Source organism: Leucoraja erinacea, chromosome 10 (genome assembly GCF_028641065.1).
Source record: "Leucoraja erinacea ecotype New England chromosome 10, Leri_hhj_1, whole genome shotgun sequence".
Classification (NCBI taxonomy): Eukaryota; Metazoa; Chordata; class Chondrichthyes; order Rajiformes; family Rajidae; genus Leucoraja; species Leucoraja erinaceus.
Window position 1 is genome coordinate 39016383 of NC_073386.1, and position 22631 is coordinate 39039013.

Genomic DNA, 22631 nt, shown 5'->3' on the forward strand with positions numbered 1-22631 from the left:
CTTCAGTTAAATGGGTGGCGCAGTGGTAGAATTGCTGTCGATCCTGATTACGGGTGCTGTCTGTATGGAGTTTGTACGTTCTCCCCATGATCTGTGTGGGTTTTCTCCGGGTGCTCCGGTTTCCTCCCACACCTTGAAGATGTACAAGTTTGTGGGCTAATTGGCTTGGTCAAATTGTAAATTGTCCCTGGTGTGTGTGTAGAGTAGTGTTAATGTGCGAGAATCGGCATGGACTCAGTATGGCCAAAGGGCCTGATTCTGCGCTGTATTTCTACCTATCAACTCCACGTCACTGTTACTTCCCAGGTTTTACTCAGCTTTTCAATATCAAAGAATCCTACAGCATGAAACTGGCCCTTTGGCCCAATTCGACCATGCCGTCCAAAATGCCCCATCTAAGCTAGTCCCATTTGCTGACATTTGGCCCATATCCCTCTAATCCTTTGCTGTCCAGGTACCTGTCTAGAGTCATAGAGTGATACAGTATGGAAACAGGCCCTCCGGTCCAAATTGCCTACACTGGCCAACATGTCCTAGCTACATTAGGATACCTGCCTGTGTTTGGTCCATATCCTTCCAAACCTGTACCTGTCTAACTGTTTCTTAAATGATGGGATAGTCCCTACCTCAACTACCTCCCCTGGTGCCTTGTTCCATACATCCACCATCCTTTGTGTGAAAAAGTTACCCCTCAGATTCCTATTTTCCCCTTCACCTTAAACCTATGTCTTCTGTTCACCTACTCTGGGCAAAAAACTCTGTGCATCTACCCGATCTATACCTCATGATTTTATACACCTCTATATGATCATCCCTCATCCTCCTGAACTTTAAGCAGGAGAGTCCCAGTCTACTCAACCTCTCCCTACTGCTCAGACCCTCTAGATCTGGCAACATCCTTTATGCTTTATTTTTTAATAGCCATCTTCACTCTCTACAATACCACCCACTTTAGTGTCATCCTCAAATTTACTAATCAGGCCATGTACAGTGCCCTCCAAAATGTTCGGGACAAAGACCCATCATTTATTTATTTGTTTCTGTACTCCACAATTTGAGATTTGTAATAGAAAAAATTGCATGTGGTGAAAGTGTACATTGTCAGATTTTAATAAAGGCAATTTTTATACATTTTGGTTTCACCATGCAGAAATTACAGCACTGTTTATGCATAGTACCCCCCATTTCAGGGCACCATAATGTTTGGGACACATGGCTTCACAGGTGTTTGTAATTGCTCAGGTGTGTTTAATTGCCTCTTTAATGCAGATATAAGAGAGCTCTCAGCACCTAGATTTTCCTCCAGTCTTTCCATCACCTTAGGAAACTTTTATTGCTGTTTATCAACATGAGGACCAAAGTTGGGCCAATGAAGCCATTATGAGACTGAGAAACACGAATAAAACTGTTAGAGACATCAACCAAACATTAAACTTACCAAAATCAACTGTTTGGAACATCATTCAGAAGAAAGAGAGCACTGGTGAGCTTACAAATCGCAAAGGGACTGGCAGGCCAAGAAAGACCTCCACAGCTGATGACATAAGAATTATCTCTATAATCAAGGAAAATCCCCAAACACCTGTCTGACATATCAGAAACAGTCTTCAGGAGTCAGGTGTGGATTTGTCAATGACCACTGTCCTCAGAAGACTTCATGAACAGAAATACGGAGGCTACACTGCTAGATACAAACCACTGGTTAGCTGCAAAAATAGGATGGCCAGGTTACAGTTTGCCAAGAAGTACTTAAAAGAGCAACCACAGTTCCGGAAAAAGTTCTTGTGGAGAGATGAGATGAAGATTAACTTATATCGGAGTGATGGCATTTAATCAATTTTAGAATAAGGCTGTAACATAACAAATTGTGGAAAAAGTGAAGGAGTCTGAATACTTTCTGAATGCACTGTGTATATACACACGCACGCACACACACACACACTTCTTCATAGACATTTTGCAACACCAGGGATGCAGATCCTTTAATCGAAATATTGGTCATGCCTCTTTGGTATATTGTTTTTTTTCTTCAGGTTGGTTCTGTGCTCAAGAATTAGGATTGTATTGCTGTGTTACAGGGATATGGGGGGCTCAGGTGCATTGTTTTGGTGCTTGGATTTTCCCATTCACCAACAGGTATGAATTTGTAGTAGTCTGTATGGATAAGAGAGAAGCTTGCACATTGAATTGACAAACTGATCATAGAGGTATAAGAGACCATTTAAGTAGGAATGAAATAAAAACAGAAAATGCTAGAAGCTCTAAGCGAATAAAGCTGGAAAAGGAAGTCAAAACAGAGTTTCATCATATTTCATATTAGTTTTTTCAAATTTCCAACCTGCAATTTGTTGACATTTCAATTACTTGAAAAGAAGGAATATGACACTGGTAGAAGATGCTGTAATTAAGGAAATAGATACAGTTTCATGCCAATATGGCATTGGATTTCAAAGGGCTTATACCATGCCTGATACTATGCTTAAGGATATCTTAACAGTGAAGGATGTGTAGGAAAGAACTGCAGATGCTGGTTTAATACGAAGGTAGATACAAAATGCTGGAGTAACTCCGCAGGACAGGCAGCATCTTTGGAGAGAAGGAATGGGTGACGTTTCGGGACGAGGCCATTCTTCAGGAGTGAAGGATGATGTGACTGTTTGGGGTAGTGGGTATAAAATACAATAGCCATGGTTTACGTGGTGCTATAGATAGAATTGAAATGAACTTCTGCTGAAAGTGAGAGCTAAAGTCCAAATTAAAATATAAGTTTTCACAAACGATCTTTGGATTTGGTACTTGAGCTATGTACACCTTGCACAGAAACATACATTAGTTATTATGAAAAATAAGGGTATGAAAATGATAACAGTGGCCTTGAAACTATCGTATTGTGAAATAGATCTGTTATCTTTTATGTAAGAAAAAGTGGGAACTTGACCTGTAATGATCTAAATGTGACACCAGATCCATTTCAATGTAGTGGATTTTATTTTCAATGCCTCTTTAAATGGTCTGGTTAGCCATTCATTTTTTACAAACAACAATAAAAATTGGCAACTCCAGGTGCCCATTGGGTGTTGGTGTTGGCCCAGATTTGGGACCATCCAAACTGCAAGCAGCCAGTCAACTCTGAATTCCTCCTCATCAACATTGTGGAACTTGTGGCAAAATTGCTATTTGCCAGGTACCGTGTCACCGATGCATTGTGCCTTGACTGTTGTTGGGAATGACTATCTCATAGACCTTGTAGCAACGTATCTATATTGTAGTAAGAACAATCTTTTTGTTCACAATGTGAACACTTTTCATTCTGTTGTCTGACACTCACATTTAATTTAGATGGGTTTCAAATCTGTTCAGAACAAATTAATAAAAATGGCTCTCCATGAGGTAGCATCAGAAGGAATAGATGTGTATTCTACAGTTCTGCACATTCATGGTCACACTCTACCACTACCATTAAGCCAGGGTAGAACATTGGTTCAATGAAAGTTATAGACAACTATGCCATGCGTAGCATACATCTGAAATGAATGAATGACCCTGTGAAGCTTAAGCACAGAATAATGTGTGTATATTAAATAACTGGCATAGCATGCTAAAGACAACCAAGTAATTCCTACAACTAATGGATCATATCAAAGCTCTTTCGTTCTGCTACATCGGTAGATAATGGACAAATAAACAATTACTGGGCCTATGAACAATATGTAATGGCCCTATGAACAATAGCATCCTTACTGATGGTGGAACTTGTAAATGATTGTAATTGTCTTCAACCCGGAATGATGAATGTATTAGCCATCTCAACTGTCATCTCTTTTGTTCTGCTAAAGCCCTGTGCTTTGGAACCAGCTGTACCTTTAGCCAATTTGTTACAGTGCAGTAAGAACATTGATATCTACCTACAGCGGAAAGTTGCCTTAAACTGTCCACAAAAATCCAGAAATCAATTCTGACCATTAGCACCCAACCGTTGGATTTGTGATTATCAGCAAAGTTATAAAAATTGTTAACAATACTATCAAGCATCACATGCAGGTAACTTAGTCACTGATGTCCATTTTGTTTTCAGCCAAGACTCATTATCCCTAAATTTCAATATCACCTTGGTTCCAATATGAATAATAGAGCTGAATTGCAGCGATGAAGTGAGAGTGACAGCTTTTGACATTGACACCATTTGAGTAAGTGTGGCATTGAGAAGCACTGCAAGTTAACATTAAATCGCTATGACTCCATTGGAGCACCCTTCACTATTAAATTCAGACCCGACAAAGGAGGAGATGTAGTCTTTGTTGCGATCATTCATCTGGCCTCAGAACATAGTTGTAAAATGTACAAAAAAAATCACCTGCTTCTATAATATATTTCCCATTGTAAAGTCATATATAGAGTTGTTAAATGATTCAAGTCTAGGTTATCAATGTCCATCATGGAAGACGTTTGCCATCCTTGGTCTGTATGGACCACTAATGTAGTCGAGTCTTAACTGCTTCCTCAGTTTGGGCAATTAAGGACAGGCAATAAGTACTGAAGTTAATAAGGATGATCACGTCTGGTGAACAAATAAATAAAGATTTACAGTGTTTGTTTTATGTCAGTTTCTTTGTTGAACTAAATTAAGGCGCATGTTGCAATCAAACGCGCTTGAACAATTAGTTGGGAAGAAAGCCAAACTGTAAGAAAGACGACTCCCAAATTCAACAAGACCTTAAAATATTTAGACTTGGGCTGTCCAATGCAGCAAATAACATTTGTGCCACACAAGTGTGAAGCAGTGACCATCTACAACGAGAGATAATCTAACCATATTCCCTTGATGTTCAATGCCACTATAATCATTTAATCTCTTAATGAAAACATCAAGTCTAAAAATGTAGTGCCTTAGCGGGCCAGCCAGCTGCTTTTTGCTCAAGCTCCAGCATCTGCAGTCTATTGTGTCTCCACATCCAGAAATATGTCCATCTATAAAAAACCAAGACTGAGGTTTCAACTACTCTGCACCATGTAACCTGACTTCTCAAAACCTGCCTGGCAATGACCAAGCACAAATCAGGAATCTGATGATTACTCTTCACTTGTCTGATTTGAAGGCAACTTTAAAAATAGTCAGGAACACTGGCATCATTCAGACTTCATTATTCTATACTCCAGCCATGCCTCATTAATCTGTTTCCACTATTGCCTTCCAGTTACAAAAAAAAGTTTGTTTTTGCAAGATGCTTAAGCAATATTATAAACTCTTAAATAAATATGCTTTTGTTGGCCTTTCCATACTGATTTCCCACAAAACATGTTGAAGCCATAAATTCCCCTGGTGGAACATGCTGTTTTTCCATATACTGTAAGCCCTAAATTGCATTTGGCTTCGCATGTGTTGTCATAGACACCAATGGTTTACCTGTTAACACTTTTAGCAGGTTTACCAAAAGATCCAGCTGAGAACTTGGTAAAAAAAATCTGCTTCATTAATACATTATGGTACTTTGTAATCTTTTAATTTAAGTGCAACTTTTATTTTGCTTGAATCATGTTTTGTGGATATCAGTTAATTGCGAATATGCATCAAAAATAGTTGTTGAATTCAAATCTAAAGCTCATAATTTAAAGTTGTAGGTTAACAAAGTTATAACAATTGAATGTTGTTAGATCTGGTATATGTTGTCATTTTGAATTGCTACATTTTGCTGTAATAGTCGTTAATGTGTATATTAAAGATATCACTCGTGCTCATTTCGTATTATTGCAGCTTCACTGTGGTAACCTTGACTCTGGCAGCAACTCCAGAATACAAATAAGGCACTGTGATTGCTGTTGGAGTAACAGGCAATCACTTCCAGGCAGTTTTCCAGTATCCTTGCTTGTTTTCCAATTGCTGTCAGTAATTTGGAACTGGAACTGAAATGGGGTCTATTTTAACCCCAGTATCTGATATATATTAATGTTTCAAGTAAATCTATGTAGTATAAAGAAGAATTTGAATGATAAAATTACAGGTCCACCATTTAGCGAATACATTTATATGATTCATCACAAATAATTCCATAATGATTTATGTTTTGTGTTTATATTTGTAAAAGTGCCCTTCAAACACAATTACTTAAGAATATTACTTAAGAATGTTACCTGAGTATGAATCTCTGTCTCTGTCAAGTGTTGTAAACTGTTTGCCATTGTGCCATGCAAGAGAGTCTCCTGCATTCCCTTGATAGCTGCCAACGCGTAACCTATAATTGTCGTCTTCATCCTCTATTCTGAAGGCAGTGTACTCAGCGTACACTATTTTATCACTCCAGTCTTCCAATTTAATGAACAGCTTGTTGTTTCCCTGTGCAGTCAACCTGTAAATATTCTCTAGTCCAAGCCAATGTTCTCCATCGATGTCGCCAAAACCTCTCTGAAATCAGATAGCATCCAATCAAATTGTAATCACTATTGTATATGCAATGTTTTCAGACATTGTTTTATCTATTAAGAAGTTACAATACTCAGTGCATTACTCACAAAAGCTTTTTGTGTCAGTATATTGAGATTTGTATATTTAAGATTTTTTTTGAGACAGCACTTACCAGATCAAAGGCTCCTATTATGCTTTTATAAAATTAATTCAAATTGTAATTGTGAACACTGCATCCTGTTACCTGGATAAACACCATTATTTTCTTAGCCTACAAGTTAAAGGAATTGTGAATTTCCTTTTTTTTCCCCTTTGATCAACATTGGAACTGAAAAGGAAATCATTATGATAGATGTTTGTAATATTCATTGCTTAAGTATGTTTGATCAAAATGACGACCTATAAAATGATTATGGACTGACCTAAAAGGTCAATCACAGTGCACTATTTTTTTGAGGCATTATAGTAGGGGGTGAGACAATACTATTGTTTCTGTGGTTGGATATCCTGGAAAAGTTTGCTCTCTAGACACTGATAAACAAAAAGTTATCACAACTTGAACTTGTGAAATGACGTTTCAATTTTGGATACCGCTTTGAGGTGTTAATACATTGTTAAGAATTTATGTGCTGAGCTTGGAAGTGCTAGATTGTTGTGCCAGTGAAAATACTTATCATTGTGGTGGATGTAATTTATTAATCAGCAAGGTTTGACAATCAATTTTGATCTAAGGCAAGTAGGTCTTGTTGCAGTATTGATTTTTAATTGTGATTTCTTTGATGCCTTTGTAGAGCGGCAGTATTTATTCTCTGATATTTTGTCAGAGATTAATATAGTTGATTTTTCTGGAGAAACTCAGCAGGCCTGAAATGTTGCCTATTTCCTTCGCTCCATAGATGCTACCGCACCCGCTGAGTTTCTCCAGCACTTTTGTCTACCTTCGATTTTCCAGCATCTGCAGTTCCGCCTTGAACATAGTTGATTTTTCTGTTATCTGTTGGCAAGTTTTGGCAATTAAACATTGAACACTGGCCTCGCCCCTGGTCACCAGTTTGGAGCCTAAAATACTTGTTTTTAGTCTTGGAAATGAACATGAAAATAGGTGCTTTTATTGCTTCCCTGTTTACTTTGATATACAGTGCCCTCCATAATGTTTGGGATAAAGAACCATCATTTATTTATTTGCCTCTGTACTCCACAATTTGAGATTTGTAATAGAAAAAAATCATATGTGGCTAAAGTGCGCATTGTCAGATTTTACTGAAGGCCATTTTTATGCATTTTGGTTTCACCATATAGAACTTACAGCTGTGTTTATACATCAGTCCCCCATGTCAGGGCACCATAATGTTTGGGACACATGGCTTTACAGTTGTTTGTAATTGCTCAGATGTGTTTAATTGCCTCCTTAATGCAGGTATAAGAGAGCTCTCAGCACCTAGTCTTTCCTCCAGTCTTTCCATCACCTTTGGAAAATTGTATTGCTGTTTATCAACATGAGGACCAAAGTTGTGCTAATGAAAGACAAAGAAGCCATTATCAGACTGAGAAACAAGATTAAACTGTTAGAGACATCAGCCAAACTGTAGGCGTACCAAAATCAACTATTTGGAACATCATTAAGAAGAAAGATCACCGGTGAGCTCACTAATCACAAAGGGACTGGCAGGTCAAGGAAGACCTCCACAGCTGATGACAGAAGAATTCTCTATATAATAAAGAAAAATCCCCAAACACCTGTCCAACAGATCAGAAACATGCTTCAGGAGTAGGGTGTGGAGTTGTCAATGACCACTGTCCACCAAAGACTTCATGAACAGAAATACAAAGGCTACACTGCAAGATGCAAACCACTGGTTAGCTGCAAAAATAGGATGGCCTGGTTACAGTTTGCCAAGAAGTACTTAAAAGCACCCACAGTTCTGGAAAAAACTCTTATTGACAGATGAGATGAAGATTAACTTATATCAGAGTGGTGGCAAGAGCAAAGTATGGAGGAGAGAAGGAACTGCCCAAGATCCAAAGCACACCACCTCATCTGTGAAACACAGTGTGGGGGTGTTATGGCCTGGGTATGTATGACTGCTGAAGGTACTGGCTCACTTATCTTCATTGATGATACAATTGCTGAGTAGCTTAATGAATTCTGAATTGTATAGACACATCTATCAGTTCAAGTTCAAACAAATGACTCAAAACTCATTGGCCGGCGGTTCATTCGACAACAAGACAACGATCCCAAACATACTGCTAAAGCAACAAAGGAATTTTTCAAAGCTAAAAAATGATAAATTCTTGAGTGGCCAAGTCAATTGCTCGATCTGAACCCAATTGAGCATGTCTTTTATATGCTGAAGAGAAAACTGAACGGGACTAGCCCCCAAAACAAGCATAAGCTAAAGATGGTTGCAATACAGGGATGGCAGAGCAACACCAAGAAGACACCCAGCAACTGATGATGTCCATGAATCACAGACTTTAAGCAGTCATTGCATGCAAAGGATATGCATGTATAAACACTTAAACACTGCTGTAATTTCTACTTTTGAAACCAAAATGTATAAAAAAGGTCTTTATTAAAATCTGACATGGTGCACTTTAACAACATGTGCTTTTTTTCTATTACAAATCTCAAATTGTGGAATAAAGAGGAAAATAAATAAATGATGGATAATTGTCCCAAACATTATGGAGGGCACTGTAGCTCCCTGTCGGGTCCCAAATATTTGTTATTAAATATGCAAAAATGTAATTTTATTTCAGATGTTTCATTTATTATGCGATTCATATTTTGTGAATGATACATGTGATTTTTACGAATGCCTTGCATTCTTAAAGGTCTTAATATTCACCTCTCCGTATAGAAAACTGATCTCGCAGAAGTCTAATGCACCAAGGCCAAAGTTATATGCAGCTGAAACAAATATGCTTATAAATAGATTCATTAACTGTTTCAGTCTCCAAAGGAGACTTACTATATAGCCATCTAAACCTTCCTGCCACAATTTTCATTTGTAACTTAATAAGGAATCATTTTCGGCAGTGCATTTTCAATTATCATATCTTGCAAGGTAATAAATTCTCCTTATTTTGCTACCTGTACTTGTTTTATCATTTCTGAAATCTGATACAGCAAATAGCTTTTTTATTTACTCCGGCTTTCAGATGCTTCACATAACAGCGTCTTCTCAAACTTCTCGGTTTCTTAACATTTCTCAAGTTTTGCATCATTGGTGACTCATACCATTCTAGTAAATTTCCTTGACCGTAATCTTTTGAAAGATGACACCAATCAATTGGCCACAATCTTTGTCGACATCTTCAACTTCTTTCTTCAACATGTATTTTTCTCATCTGCTTCAAGGAAATATTTTTCATTCCAGTCCTCAGGAAAAGCAATAATTTAATAAAAAGGAACAGCAGATGCTGGTTTATACCAAAGATAGATACAACATGCTGGAGTAGCTCAGTGGGTCAGGCAATAGGTAATGTTTTGGGTCGGGATCATTCTTCAGACTGATTGTAGTGGGGGTGAAACTAGAAGCAAGAAAAGACCAGGACAAATCAGGGCCACTAACAGATGACCTCAGGCAAGGAGGTTCCCTGATTGGCCAATTGTTGACTTGGGACAGAGTGATCTCAACAATGTTCATACAGCTGGGTTGTAAGCTACCCAAGTGCAACGTGAGGTGTTATTCCTCCAATTTGCGTGTGGCCTCACTCTGGCATTGAAGAAGGCATAGGACAGAAAGGTCTGTATGGGAATAGGAAAGGAGTCTCACCGATGTACAGGAGCCCACATCGGGAACACGGGATGAAGTAGATAAGGTTAGAGGAGGGTGCATGCGAACCACTATCTCATCTGGAAGGACTATCGGGGTCCCTGGATGGAATTGAGGGAGGAGGTATAAGGGCAGGTTTTGCATCTCCTGTGGTTGCTGGGGAAAGTCCCTGGCGAAGGGGTGGTTTGGGTGGGAAGGAATGAGTGAACCAAGGAATTGCGGAGGAAGCACTCTCTGCAGAAAGCGGAAAGGGGTGGAGATGGGAAGATATAATTAATGGTGAGATCACGTTAGAGGTGACACAAGTGTCGGAGATGATATGTTGGATTTAAAGGCTGGTGGGGTGAAAGATGAGGATCAGGACAATTCTATCCTTGTTGCATCTGAGGAGAGGGGGACCCAAAGCAGAACTACGGGACACAGAGGAGATGCATGTGAGCGATCGATCTATGACAGACGGGAGGAAACCACGTTTACTAAAGAATGCGGACATCTTTGAAGTCCTAGTATGGGAAAACCTCATCTTGGGAGCTGATGCAGTGGAGATGAAGGTATTGAGAGTAGGGGATAGCATATTTGCAAGAGCTTGGGTGGACGTAGTGTAGTTCAGATAACTGGAAATCGTTAGGTTTGTAGTAGACGTCAGTTGATAGTCTGTCTCCTGTGATAGAGACACAGAGATCAAGAAAGGGGAGCGAGATGTCAGTGACAGTCCAGGTGAATTTGAGGGCAATAAAACATATAATATGCTGCAATCACGATAATAAACACATTGACTTCTGATTTGGATACAGAAACAAAGGAATTTGTTCAGTAAGTCAGTAACGAACAAATCCAAGCAAGGCATTAACGAGAAGTACATTCATGGTTACATTTATCACATTAGTCAGCCATGAAAAATATCCTTTCCAATTAGTTTGGCTAGCTACCATCATCACTTCATATCGCAAAATATTAAGTATCTCTCAGTTCTTTCTGTCACCTGTGACTTATGTAGTCATCTGATCAGTTTTAGCTGCACATTTTTGTGCATTGGACTCCTTTCTTCTGAGTAGCAGTATGCAACGTGCATTTACTTTTGGTGCAGTTTCTTTGGACAAAATGGACTTTAATTTTTCATGGTGGTATGTTTGAACCTAGTGGCTTGGCTGGGGAACAGCTGGAACTCATGATTGTTGGCAAGTAGTTTGATTAGTCTCCTTTTATATGGGACTTGGGATGCCTGAATTTTAATGGTTTGGCTAATAGTACCGGAACTCATTGTACGTTTTACCAGGTGGTTTTTAGTTAACCGCTTCTAATAGGCCTCCATGGGGGTGCATGACCCGTTTGCACCCATGATGTTTTTTTAATGGAATTAGTCTCCTGTTGCACCACTCATGATATTATTAGAGTTGGAATACTGCACAATCCTGAAGTTTCTCTATCTCATTTTTACTGCAGTGAGACTATAGCTACATTGATCTGTTGCAATTGGGAGGAATAAAATTCCCTGTACTGTTAATGTTTGTGCTGCCGAAATCACTGCTGCAATGCAGATGACTGGAACCAGCAATTGTCTTTTGTAATCTCTGAGTATAACTTCAATATGGAGCTTGCAAGGATACGTTAACAGACTCTCTTAAACAGTAACTTTTATTCCTAGACAGACAATGGCTACAAGAGCATGCTATCACCTGCAACCTCCTGCCCAAATCATGCATAATTCAAGAATTTGATATATGTCTGTTTCTTCATCTTTGCTCAATCAAAATCCTCAAACCTACTATGTGAAACCACTATGAAAATACCTGCATCACAGGTACCTCAAGATGACACTTATCACTATCTATATAACTAAAAGTCTTATCTTGACCACTTCCTCTCTGCACTCCATATTGATTTTAGAAAAATCGCTAGCCTATATTGCTATGATTTTTGGCCATCTTACTCACAGTCCCCCTCCGCTGAGGCAGCCCCGAGGATTTTTCCGATCGATGAAAAATAAATAAGTTATGAGTGTTTAAAAAATCTTCCGATCAGCTGATTGGTCCTCTCGCCTGTCAATCACCACGATGAAGGCAACGCCTCTTCCGGGGGGAGGGGGCAGGTCCAAAGATCCTATAGCGGAGCAAGATAGTCCACTCGACGAAAAAGCCGTAGTAGGGTCATGGGTAATCTTCAGCACCATTTCCGTAACCGGCTTCCATCTCCACACCAAAGATCCTATAGCGGAGCAAAGATACTAGTGCTGAGACAGAAGCCGGTTACGGAAACATCCTCATAAAAATCTTCTCCTCAAGAGCATTTTCTTTCTGCCTCTCTGCCTCACAATAAAAAGCAAAATGATGCCTATGTTCCTTCCACAGCGTGTGGGGAGTCTGGCCTGGATCAGCTCGGCTGGGACACCAGGGTAAAGTTGCGGGGAGGTTTGCAATGTATTTTTATGTAATGTTGTCCCTTGTAGGGGCCTTGAGTCTGAAATAAAGTTTATCATTATATATAAAAATCTGGAGAAATATATATGTGTGTGTGTTATATGATTATATACATCTATATCACATTCATATATGTGTGTATGTGTGTTTTTTCCTACACAATCCTACAGTTGTATGGTCCTTAAGTTATACATCATTTGTTAATCTTGCTCAAAACAAATTTTATTTTGTTAAATACTTCATTTAGATAACTCCACTATTACAGACAGATCTCATTTCATCTCATTTCACTATTGGGAAGACCAGACCCATTTTAGTGTTGAAAAACAATTCCATAGACACAAAAAAACATTAAGGAACATTCCAAGAGTAGAGCAACTGGAATCTTCATATTGCGATTATTTTACCAAAGTTGTGAACATTGTGATTAGATGAATTACAGAGTGCAAATTTAATACAAAAATCAACTCAAACACAGCACATGAGCGATTTAAAAAAAAAAAAAATTTTAAACATTAAAAAAGAAAATTAACAGAATTATAATTTATTAACATATTAATCATTAACAAAAAATAACAGAATTATGAATTAACTGAATTATGAATCTAATCCTATATCACACCCACATACTGTTCCCCCGCAACGCTGATTATACTGCGAGAGGGATAACTAAAGTCGGGTCGAATTTACTGAAATGGCCGAAGAAATGGCCGACGTTCCGCTCCATTGAGTACTACACGTCAGCCCATTGGATTTAGCAGGAGTGGACTATCTTGCTCTGCTATAGGATCTTTGGGCAGGACTATAAAACCCCGGATGCCTGGACGCGAGTCAGTCACTCTGGAAGACTGCGAGGGAGATTCCACAACTGTGATTCTAAGCTGTGAATCAACTGAACTGTGAGTCTGCAATGTATTTGCAGTAAATGATTTGTTAGCCCTTATTGAAATGCAATGAGTTGTTTGGCAATTTGGTGGCCTGCACTCTGCCTGAAATGCTATGAAATTGAATGTGGTGGCCTGCACTCTGCCTGAAATTGAATGTGGTGGCCTGCACTCTGCCTGAAATTGAATATGGTGGCCTGCACTCTGCCTGAAATGCTATGAAATTGAATGTGGTGGCCTGCAATCTGCTTGAAATGCTACGAAATTGAATGTGGTGGCATGCACTCTGCTTGAAATGGAATTTCAAGGGATAGCAGTGAGTGAACTGCCAGCCCACCAGCCCTGAGTGACTGAGCTGCCAGCCCACAAGCCCTGAGAGACTGAGCCGCCAGCCCTGAGTGACTGAGCTGCCAGCCCTGAGTCCTGAGTGACTGAGCGGCCAGCCCACCAGCCCTGAGTGACTGAGTTGTCAGCCCACCAGGCCTGAGTGACTGAGCTGCCAGCCCACCAGGCCTGAGTGACTGAGCTGTCAGCCCAAGAAATCATTCGACCCACAATGTCCATACTACCCCTCTGGAAACCAGTCCTTTGGCCCACAACATCCATACTAGCGCTCCAGGAATCCACCCCCCCCCCCCCCCCCCCCCCCCCCCCATTGGCCACCAATATTGGAATTGGTGAGAGGTGGAATATTGCGTTGGGGGACCAGCCCTCCCATGTGACCCAACAGGTCCCACTTAGTCTAGTATTCTTTAGAATAATTTAATCACGGATGATATGCCATGTCAACAATACATGCATCTTATGAATGATTCTTTAACAGGGAAAGTATTTTTACTTTTATTTTAACTCCGTTTAAGACAAATATGCAGACATGCTCAAATTGGAAAATATGACAAGCACACTTTACAGAGTTGCCCTAAATTAGAGCAAAACAAGATCATGAATTCACAGTGTTTTTTTAAAGTAAAAATGCTGCATAGCATTGTTTTTAAACTGAATTCTGCAAATGGTCCGTAAGGGGCATGTGAGAACTTAACACAAGATCTGCATCTTGGTTGTTGCTTCTAAAATTTGGACAGGTTGGTTTTGAAAAGCATAACATTACTCATGCCAACACAAATATAAAATAAACTATAGACTTTCCACCATTTGGTTGTTATAGATTCCTTTTGGAAACTTTTGACTTTGTTTCCACTGGCATGTTGTCAATATTTGTAGGTGTTGTCAATATTTGCAAAGCATCCAGTGCACATGGAATTCTGAAAGCTTTTGCCACTTGAGAAAAGCACGATTATCTACAGCTGAAGATTGCATGCTTTCAGTCTGGAAACTGGGTGTTGTGTGGTTACCATGAACCAATTTGACATGAATATGCCACTAACAACACTAAAGTGTGTTGTTGCTTGCCTTGATAAGCACAGATTTCCACAAAACAACAGAAGCAATGTTTTTAACAAATTTACCTTGTAGTTATCCCAGTTCCTGAAGAAATTGACTGCCCCATCAACCCTACGCTGGATTACTGTCCAGCCTCCCTGATCATGGCTATGGTCGCACCAGACTTGGATTAGTTTCTCTGTGCCTTCAGGTTTGATCAAGTACATGCCACTGTTTGCATATCCAGCCTGCCGGACATGGTAGCAGTCCTTCCAGGGACCTGTATTATGGGATAGTGATCATAATTCCATACATATATGTTAGCATATCCATCTCTTATAGTCAAAGCATTATGTATTTTTTTGAAATACCATCAAACATAAAAGACATTCCATAATGTTTGAGCATATAAATTCAGAATTTCATAAATAGCATTAGCTCTCTCAGCTGTATGTTAGCGTTTCTTGACTCACCTCATTGGAAAAATACATTGACTTTATGTTTTATTGCTTGATTTTAAATGTTGGTTTTAGCACATAGTATTGCAGGGTACACAGTCTAAGAAAAGTATTGGTAAAACATTGGAGAGTCACACATTTATAAATGAGGTTATTCGCAACTGTCTATGTTGGGGCTAGTGGCATCCATTCTGTATCAAATTGAATGCCAGTGATTAAAAACTATGGTACCAGAACTATCAACCAACCCAAAATGGAGTGCTCCCTCTGCATTGGGAGTTGATTTGTATCATGAAGGAATATCTAAATGTTGTAGAGATTTGAAATTATTTTTCAAATGTACGCACTAAATGACAAAATTAATAATTGAATATCACTGTACTTTAATTGGTACACATGACAATAAAATACCTTTGAACCTTTGATATCTGTGCTTTCCACTGTATGCCAAAATATAAATTTGAAATTATGTGCATTAACGTGAATACCATGTTTTTTGTTTATTTTGCCTAAAAATATAATGTGACACCTTATTTAACAGTTAAAGATTTGTTGTGTTTCCAACTTATTTTCTATTTCATTTATACTAGAATGCCTTTCAATTTTTGACAAAGCGCATACTTTTGAGCATTGATTCGTGGGTGAAGCTGCTCTTATTGGCTACTCAAGAATTGACCATTTTTTAGCTTTGAAAAGCTCCTGTGTTGCTTTAACAGTATGTTTGGGATCATTGTCTTGCTGTAAAATGAACCGTCGGCCATTGAGTTTTGAAGCATTTGTTTGAACTTGAGCAGGTAGGATGTTCAAGTTCAAGTGAGTTTATTGTCATGTGTCCCTGTATAGGACAATGAAATTCTTGCTTTGCTTAAGCACACAGAAAAAAAGTAGGCATCTATACACTTTAGAATTCATTATGCTACAACCTTCAGCGGCTGTATCATCAACTCGACTAAGTGGGACCCATTGGGTCCCTGTCACACAAGAGGCTTGGTCCCCCAACGCAATATTCCACCACTCACCCATAACCCCCAACTGCACAGACGCAGCTAATTTCCCCTCATCCCTAGCACTCTCTCCTCCTCATCTTCACCCTCCCACTTCTTTTCCCTCTCCTACCCTCCCCCTATCCCTCCCTCACCTCTCCTTTTCCCTATCCTCAGTCACTCCCTCCCTCACTCCATAACTCCACTCCCTTCCCTACTCCTCTCCTCTCCCTCTATCCCCTCTCCTCCCCCACTCTCTCTCCCCAGTATCTCGAGGTTGCCGCGGAGGAGCATCAGCCGGTGCCCATAGAGCCTGGCTTCATATCCTCGGCTCGGCTCGGCCCGGAAGCACCAGCAGCTACGGCCATGTGGGCGGGGGAGGGGGGGGAGAGATCGGAGAAAGACGGGGGAAGAGCCATGGTGGAGAGGGGGGGTATCACAGGGGAGGGGGGCAGGAGCCAGCGAGGGGGACCAGAGGGGAAGGGGCTGGAGCTGCGGGGCGTTGTGATGGCGGTGTGTTTGGGACTCACAGTGGCCGCTGGACGCTCTCCTCCGCCGTGATCAGACATGCAGCTTTCCGTTTGGCGACATCTCCGACGCCGCGCCGCTTCCGGTCCCTCCGAAAAGTGTGCCCGGTTGGAGACCTCCGCCAGCTCCAGTAAAGACGCGATGGCGCTGGAATGGTTGGACCGTCCTGGGGAGTGACAGGAGAAGAGACCGATCCGCGCGCCGCTGACTGGCAGGAGTGATCGAATTGTGCACGTGCGTTTTTTCGATTTTTAAACCGTGCTAACTTTTACAATATACTACGGATCGGAACAAAACTTGTTGCACTCGCAGCACAGAAGAACTATGAGCTGGCGAACAATTGTAGTGCTGTCGCGTACCGTTTTTGCGCAAATAGAAAAACCGTGCAAACCGGAAGAGCACAAGGTCAGAATTTTAGCAGACTGTTCCCCGAACGTGCTTCAGACCCCAAGTACGGGGAGGGGGGGGGGGAAGGGTGGAACAGGTGGGTGTGATGCCGAGTGAGCCTGTGGGGAGGCGGACGCCATCAAGATGCTGTGTACGCCGTTAAGACGCTGCGTAACCCTCATTGCGACTGCGGGCCGACAGGCCGTTGACGCGCCGGCTCTGTCACGCTGGCTCAAGCCAAAGATTGGCTGTTCCCCCGCAGAGTTATTAAAAAATTCTGAGATTCTTAGGAAAACTAATCCTTTATTATAAGAATTGCAAATAGATTTTATTATTTCGTTAATGGTAGCATATTTTTTATTAGGCTTTGAAATGTCAATCCCTGTAGATGCCTGCTCAATTAAAATTTAAATTGATGCCTGTTCACTACTGATTGTTTTAAGTAATTTGGCCACTATGGGATGAGTTACACTGTCTCTTTTTAAAGGCCTAATGCCAACCTTCTTGAGAATTATTTGTTCTTGGAAAATAATCCTGAATTCGAATGTAGATTGACCATAATTCGCAATCGTAAAGTGGTCGCCTTCGCCTCCCTATTTGAACTATTCCTAACCATGTACTTTCGAAATAAACAAAAAAATGTATTTTTAACATAACATTTTCGATAAGTAAGATTTTTTTTCCCCAGCTTTTTGACGTCATGTTCGTTCGGCATCAGATTGTCATAACATTTAAGACATGCAACAATTCATCAAATATTTCTTGAACATCTTCAAGGGGGCCAAAGGCAAGAGCTTGTAATTGCTTAATGAGAAGTGCGTTGTCATGCTTGGCATATCATTGTTGCATTACCCAAGCTTGAATATTTTGCCATAGACATTGGCCAAAATGAAAGAAGCAACCATAAATTGACGTGCTTGGGAAGTTCTTTTTTATGCTATTAATTGCTGCATTTTCAAAGTTTTTCAATGTTATCGGTCAGTTGGAACCTGAACTCCTTTATCTTTCAAAAACTTTAAAATGTTGTATGTTTTCTCTTCTTTGTTGCATGCAACACAATATAGTTAGGGCAACGTTTTGCTTCTTGAAATAATAGCATATATAGTATAGAGTTGCTTTCCAGGGGGGGGTAGAGCCAAATATGCCGTCACCAAACCATGTTTACTTTTTGGATAAAAGTTCCAAATTTTTCTCTGTCCATAAAATAATTACAGTAGTACTTTCATACATTCGAAAGTTTACTCCTCGTGTTGTTGTACTCAAATCTTCACTTGTGTCTACATTTCTTGCTTGGCTTACCATTCTTCCTTTCTCTCTTAGGCAGGGCTCCAGCAACACTAAGTGGTAATTCTTCCGTGATATTATTAATTACACTGCTTGTGACCTCTTCAGTGTGACTGTCCAAAACTTTCAAAATACAATTATGAGTACCATCAGGAGGGTGTGAATGATTAGAAGCATTACCCTGCTCAGTATTGTTTATAGTTCTAACTCTACCATTATACTATTACGTTTATCACACCTCCAGTGTGTGGTTTCATTAACATTTTTGTCCACTACGTATGTGTAACCATTGAGAAGGAGCTTCCTGTCACCACGTGCTGTTTTAACGAAATTCTTGGTCAAACTAAAAGGTTTCTCAGAAAGTAAACAAGTCGATTACTATTTACCCCCTACCTGAGGGATTAAACAAAATTATGTTTGCTTCCTTTTCGATATGTAACGTTTTTTTCAGCTTTTCGATGTCAAGGATTCAAAGACATTTTTATTTGTTTTCTTTTCGATAAGTAAGATTTTTTTCCCCAGCTTTTTGACGTCATGTTCGTTCGGCATCAGATTGTTTTTCGGCTTAAAATCGGGGAACGAACATGACGTTAAAAAGCCTCTGTGGCAATCGCAGCAGCTTGCAGTCACTGCCACCATTTTACAAATGCAAGCTCAAGCTCCGCTCCACCTTCCCGTCTCCCACCACCTCGTCTCCCCCCAGCCAGGGATGTGATGGACGCGGGGGTCTGGACCAATCGTTGACCTTTGTCGATGACTGACAAGGTGTCAGACCAATCCTGTCCCTGGAGACGCATGTCCGTTCGGCAGCTTTTCGACATCGTGTCCGTTTTGCGTCTTGTCCTTTCGGCTTTATGTCCTTTTGGCGTCTCGTCCTTCGGCATCCGGTCCGGGTACCGAAAATATCAAGTTAATCTTTTTCCAGCTCTAATAAAGAGTCATAAGCCAGAAATGTTAACTGTTTCTCTTTCTAAATATTGTCGAAACATAGTAAACAGGTGCAGGAGAAGGCCACTCGGCTCTTCAAGCCAGCGCCGCCATTCAATATGATCATGGCTGATGATCCAGAATCAGTACCCCCGTCCCTGCTCTCTCCCCGATAGCCCTAAGAGCTATACCTAATTCTCTCCTTGAATACATCCAATGAATTGGCCTCCACTGCCTCCCCTGATAGAGAATTCCACAAATTCACAACTCTCTGGGTGAAAACATTGTTCCTCATCTCTGTCCTAAATGGCTTATCCCATATTCTTAAACTGTGACCCCCTGGTTCTGGACCCCCCCCCACTTTGGGACCATTTTTCCTGCACCTAGCTGTCCAATCCCTTAATAATTTTATGTGTTTCTATAAGATCCCCTCTCATCTGTCTAAATTCCAGTGAATATAAACCCAGTCGACCCATTCTTTCATCATATGTCAGTCCTGCCATCCCGGGAATTAACCTGGTGAACCTACGTTGCAGTCCCTCAATAGCAAGAATGCTCTTCCGCAAAATAGGAGGCCAAAACTGCACACAATACTCCAGGTGCGGTCTCACCAGGGCCCTGTACAACTTCAGTCGGACATCCTTGCTCCTATACTCAAGTCCTCTCGTTATGAAGGCCAACATACCATTTACTTTCTTCATTCCCTGCTGCAAGGACACCCAGGTCTCGTTGTACCTCCCCATTTCCTAATCTGACACCATTCAGATAATAATCTGCCTTCTTGTTCTTGCCACCAAAGTGGATAACCTCACATTTACCCATATTATACTGCATCTGCCATGAATCTGTCCACTCGCCCAACCTATCCAAGTCACCCTGCAGCCTCATAGCATCCTCCTCGAAGCTCACATTGCTACCCAGCTTTATATCATCCGCAAACTTGGAGATGTTATATTTAATTCCCTCGTCTAATTCGTTAATATATATTCTTAATAACTGGGGTCCCAGCACTGAGCTTTGTGGCACCCCACAAGTCACTGCCTGCCATTCTGAAAAGGACCCATTAATTTCTACTCTTTGCTTCTTGTCTGCCAACCAGGTCTCTCCATGTCAATAACCTACCCCCAATACCCTGTGATCTGATTAAAGATAGTTCAAATGTCTCCAATGAGGTAGATGGGCGGTCAGGACCGCTCTCTCTCTAGTTGGTGTAAGGATGGTTCAGTTGGCTGATCACAGCTGGGAAGAAACTGTCCCCGAATCTGGAAGTATGTGTTTTCAAACCTCTGTACCTCTTGCTTGGCGGGAGAAAAGCGAGTGACCGGGTTGAGACTCGTCCTTGATTATGCTGGTGGCCAAGACAAGGCAGCATGAAGTGTAGATGTAGTCTATCGAAAGGAGGTTAGTTTGCGTGTGGGTCTGTGCTGCGTTCAGAACTCTCCAATTTCTTGTGGTGTTGGATGGTACTGTTCCGAAACTATTCTGTGTTGCATCCCGATAAATTGTTTTCTAGGGTGCATCGGTAAGGAGTTATAGGGGATATGATGAACTTCCTAATCCTTCTAAGGAATTAGATTGGCGTGCTTTCTTGGTTATTGCTTCGATATGGCTGGTCCAGGACAAATTGCTGGTGATATATATCTATTTGTACTTCGCTGCCACGGTATTTCTACTGCTTCGCTTTCTCCTTTGCCGTGCTGACAGTGGGAGAAAGGTTGTTGTCTTGGCACCAGGTTACGAGGTTCTCAATCTCCTTCCTGATCAATAATAACTCTGGGAAGTTTATGAGGAAATTCAAAGAATTAAGCAGCTGAATAATCGAGGTTAGACACTGAGAATGATTGCCCTCTAATATTCACAGCTCCCTTCATTTATGTCATGAAGGCTCTGGCTAGTGGCGATGTTTTTAAAAAAAATTAACAGCTTTATTTAGGGCTGTATGCTGCCTTGATGTCAAGTGCAGCCATTCACGGAGTCCAACTATTTGTTTATGTTTAGGCAGAGACCAGGATGGAGAAAAAGTGTTTGCTGACCATTGGTCAGCAGCCAACTGCAGACAAATGCCAAACTGACCATTGGTGAGCAGTTTTTTTGCTGAGTGGTATCAGGTAAAAACATTGGGGATAGACTAATAGAATAGTAGGTTTGGATTTGTCTTACCTTTTGAGGACAAGTTGTATTTGGGCAGTTTTTCATTTTTTGGACTAGATGCCAGTGTTATTTTGAAACAGACTGCCAAATCAATGCATTTTGTTAGTTTTTCGGAAAGGAACTAACATCACCAGTAACTTACTGGAAAGCAAGTTATACTTTTGCTAATATTTATTCTACAAAGGTAATTGTAAATTGGAAATGAAATTCAAGTTTACTGAGGATGTTTACTGAGGAAGTTTACTGTGATGTTTAGTCTGGAATGACAAAATATTCTCAGTGAATATTTGTAGTACCAAGTGTGGTGCTACAAGGTTAAGATATTGGTGTAGGGGAGGGGGGTTGTAGGGGAGGGAGGTTGTAGGGGAGGGGGGATGTAGTGGAGGGGTGTGGGCTCAACGGTTCACGGCCCCGGCTCCGACCGCACTCACCGGCTCCAGGACTCGGCTCCGGACTCAATCAGGGCTCCCGGCCCCAGAGCCTGTCGCATTCACAGCCCCGCCCGCTAACACAGCCAGCCTGCGAACGCAGCCAGCCGGTGAACACAGCCAGTCCCTACCCGCAAATACAGCCAGCCCCCGCCTGCGAACACAGCCAGCCCGCGAACACAGCCAGCCCACGAACATAGCCCACACTTCGTTCCTTCAGCTTTATTCTCGGCGCCAGTGAGTGACAGACCAGTAACTTTTGGGCCGGAAGCAACGTCGCCGTCCCGGCGAATAACAGACCAGTAACTTTTGTAATATTTCACCGATCGGAACAAAACTCGGTGCATTTGGAGCAGAGGAGAATGGTAAGGTGGCAAAAAAATTCTAGTGATATAAGCTACCGTTTTTGCGCAAATTTAACAACAACGCAAACCGGAAAGGAACAAGATGAGAGTCTTAGTAATAGTATACATAGAAATAGAAGATAGATATTTTACACAAGATCACCCGTCAGCCTCTCGGCTCCAAGGAATAAGACTTAGCCATCCAAAGCTCCCAATATCTGAGTTCCTTGAGTCCTGTTATCATCCTCATGAATGTTTTCTGCACTATACTTGAAGTT

General features: G+C 40.9%; 2 protein-coding genes across 2 annotated transcripts in view; one reads left to right on the forward strand and one right to left on the reverse strand.

Annotated features, from left to right (window-relative positions):
- The window catches only part of ralgps2 (Ral GEF with PH domain and SH3 binding motif 2), a 266842-nt gene that overhangs the window by 106149 nt on the left and 138062 nt on the right, over positions 1-22631 (forward strand). The gene's annotated exons all lie outside the window — the stretch shown is intronic.
- Positions 1-22631, reverse strand: part of angptl1a (angiopoietin-like 1a) — a 50741-nt gene that overhangs the window by 1191 nt on the left and 26919 nt on the right. The window contains exons 3-4 of the mRNA XM_055641987.1: positions 14950-15143; positions 6130-6400 (exon numbers count right to left, since the gene is read on the reverse strand). Of these exons, the coding sequence (XP_055497962.1) occupies positions 6130-6400; positions 14950-15143 (465 nt within the window). The remainder of the gene's footprint in view (positions 1-6129; positions 6401-14949; positions 15144-22631) is intronic.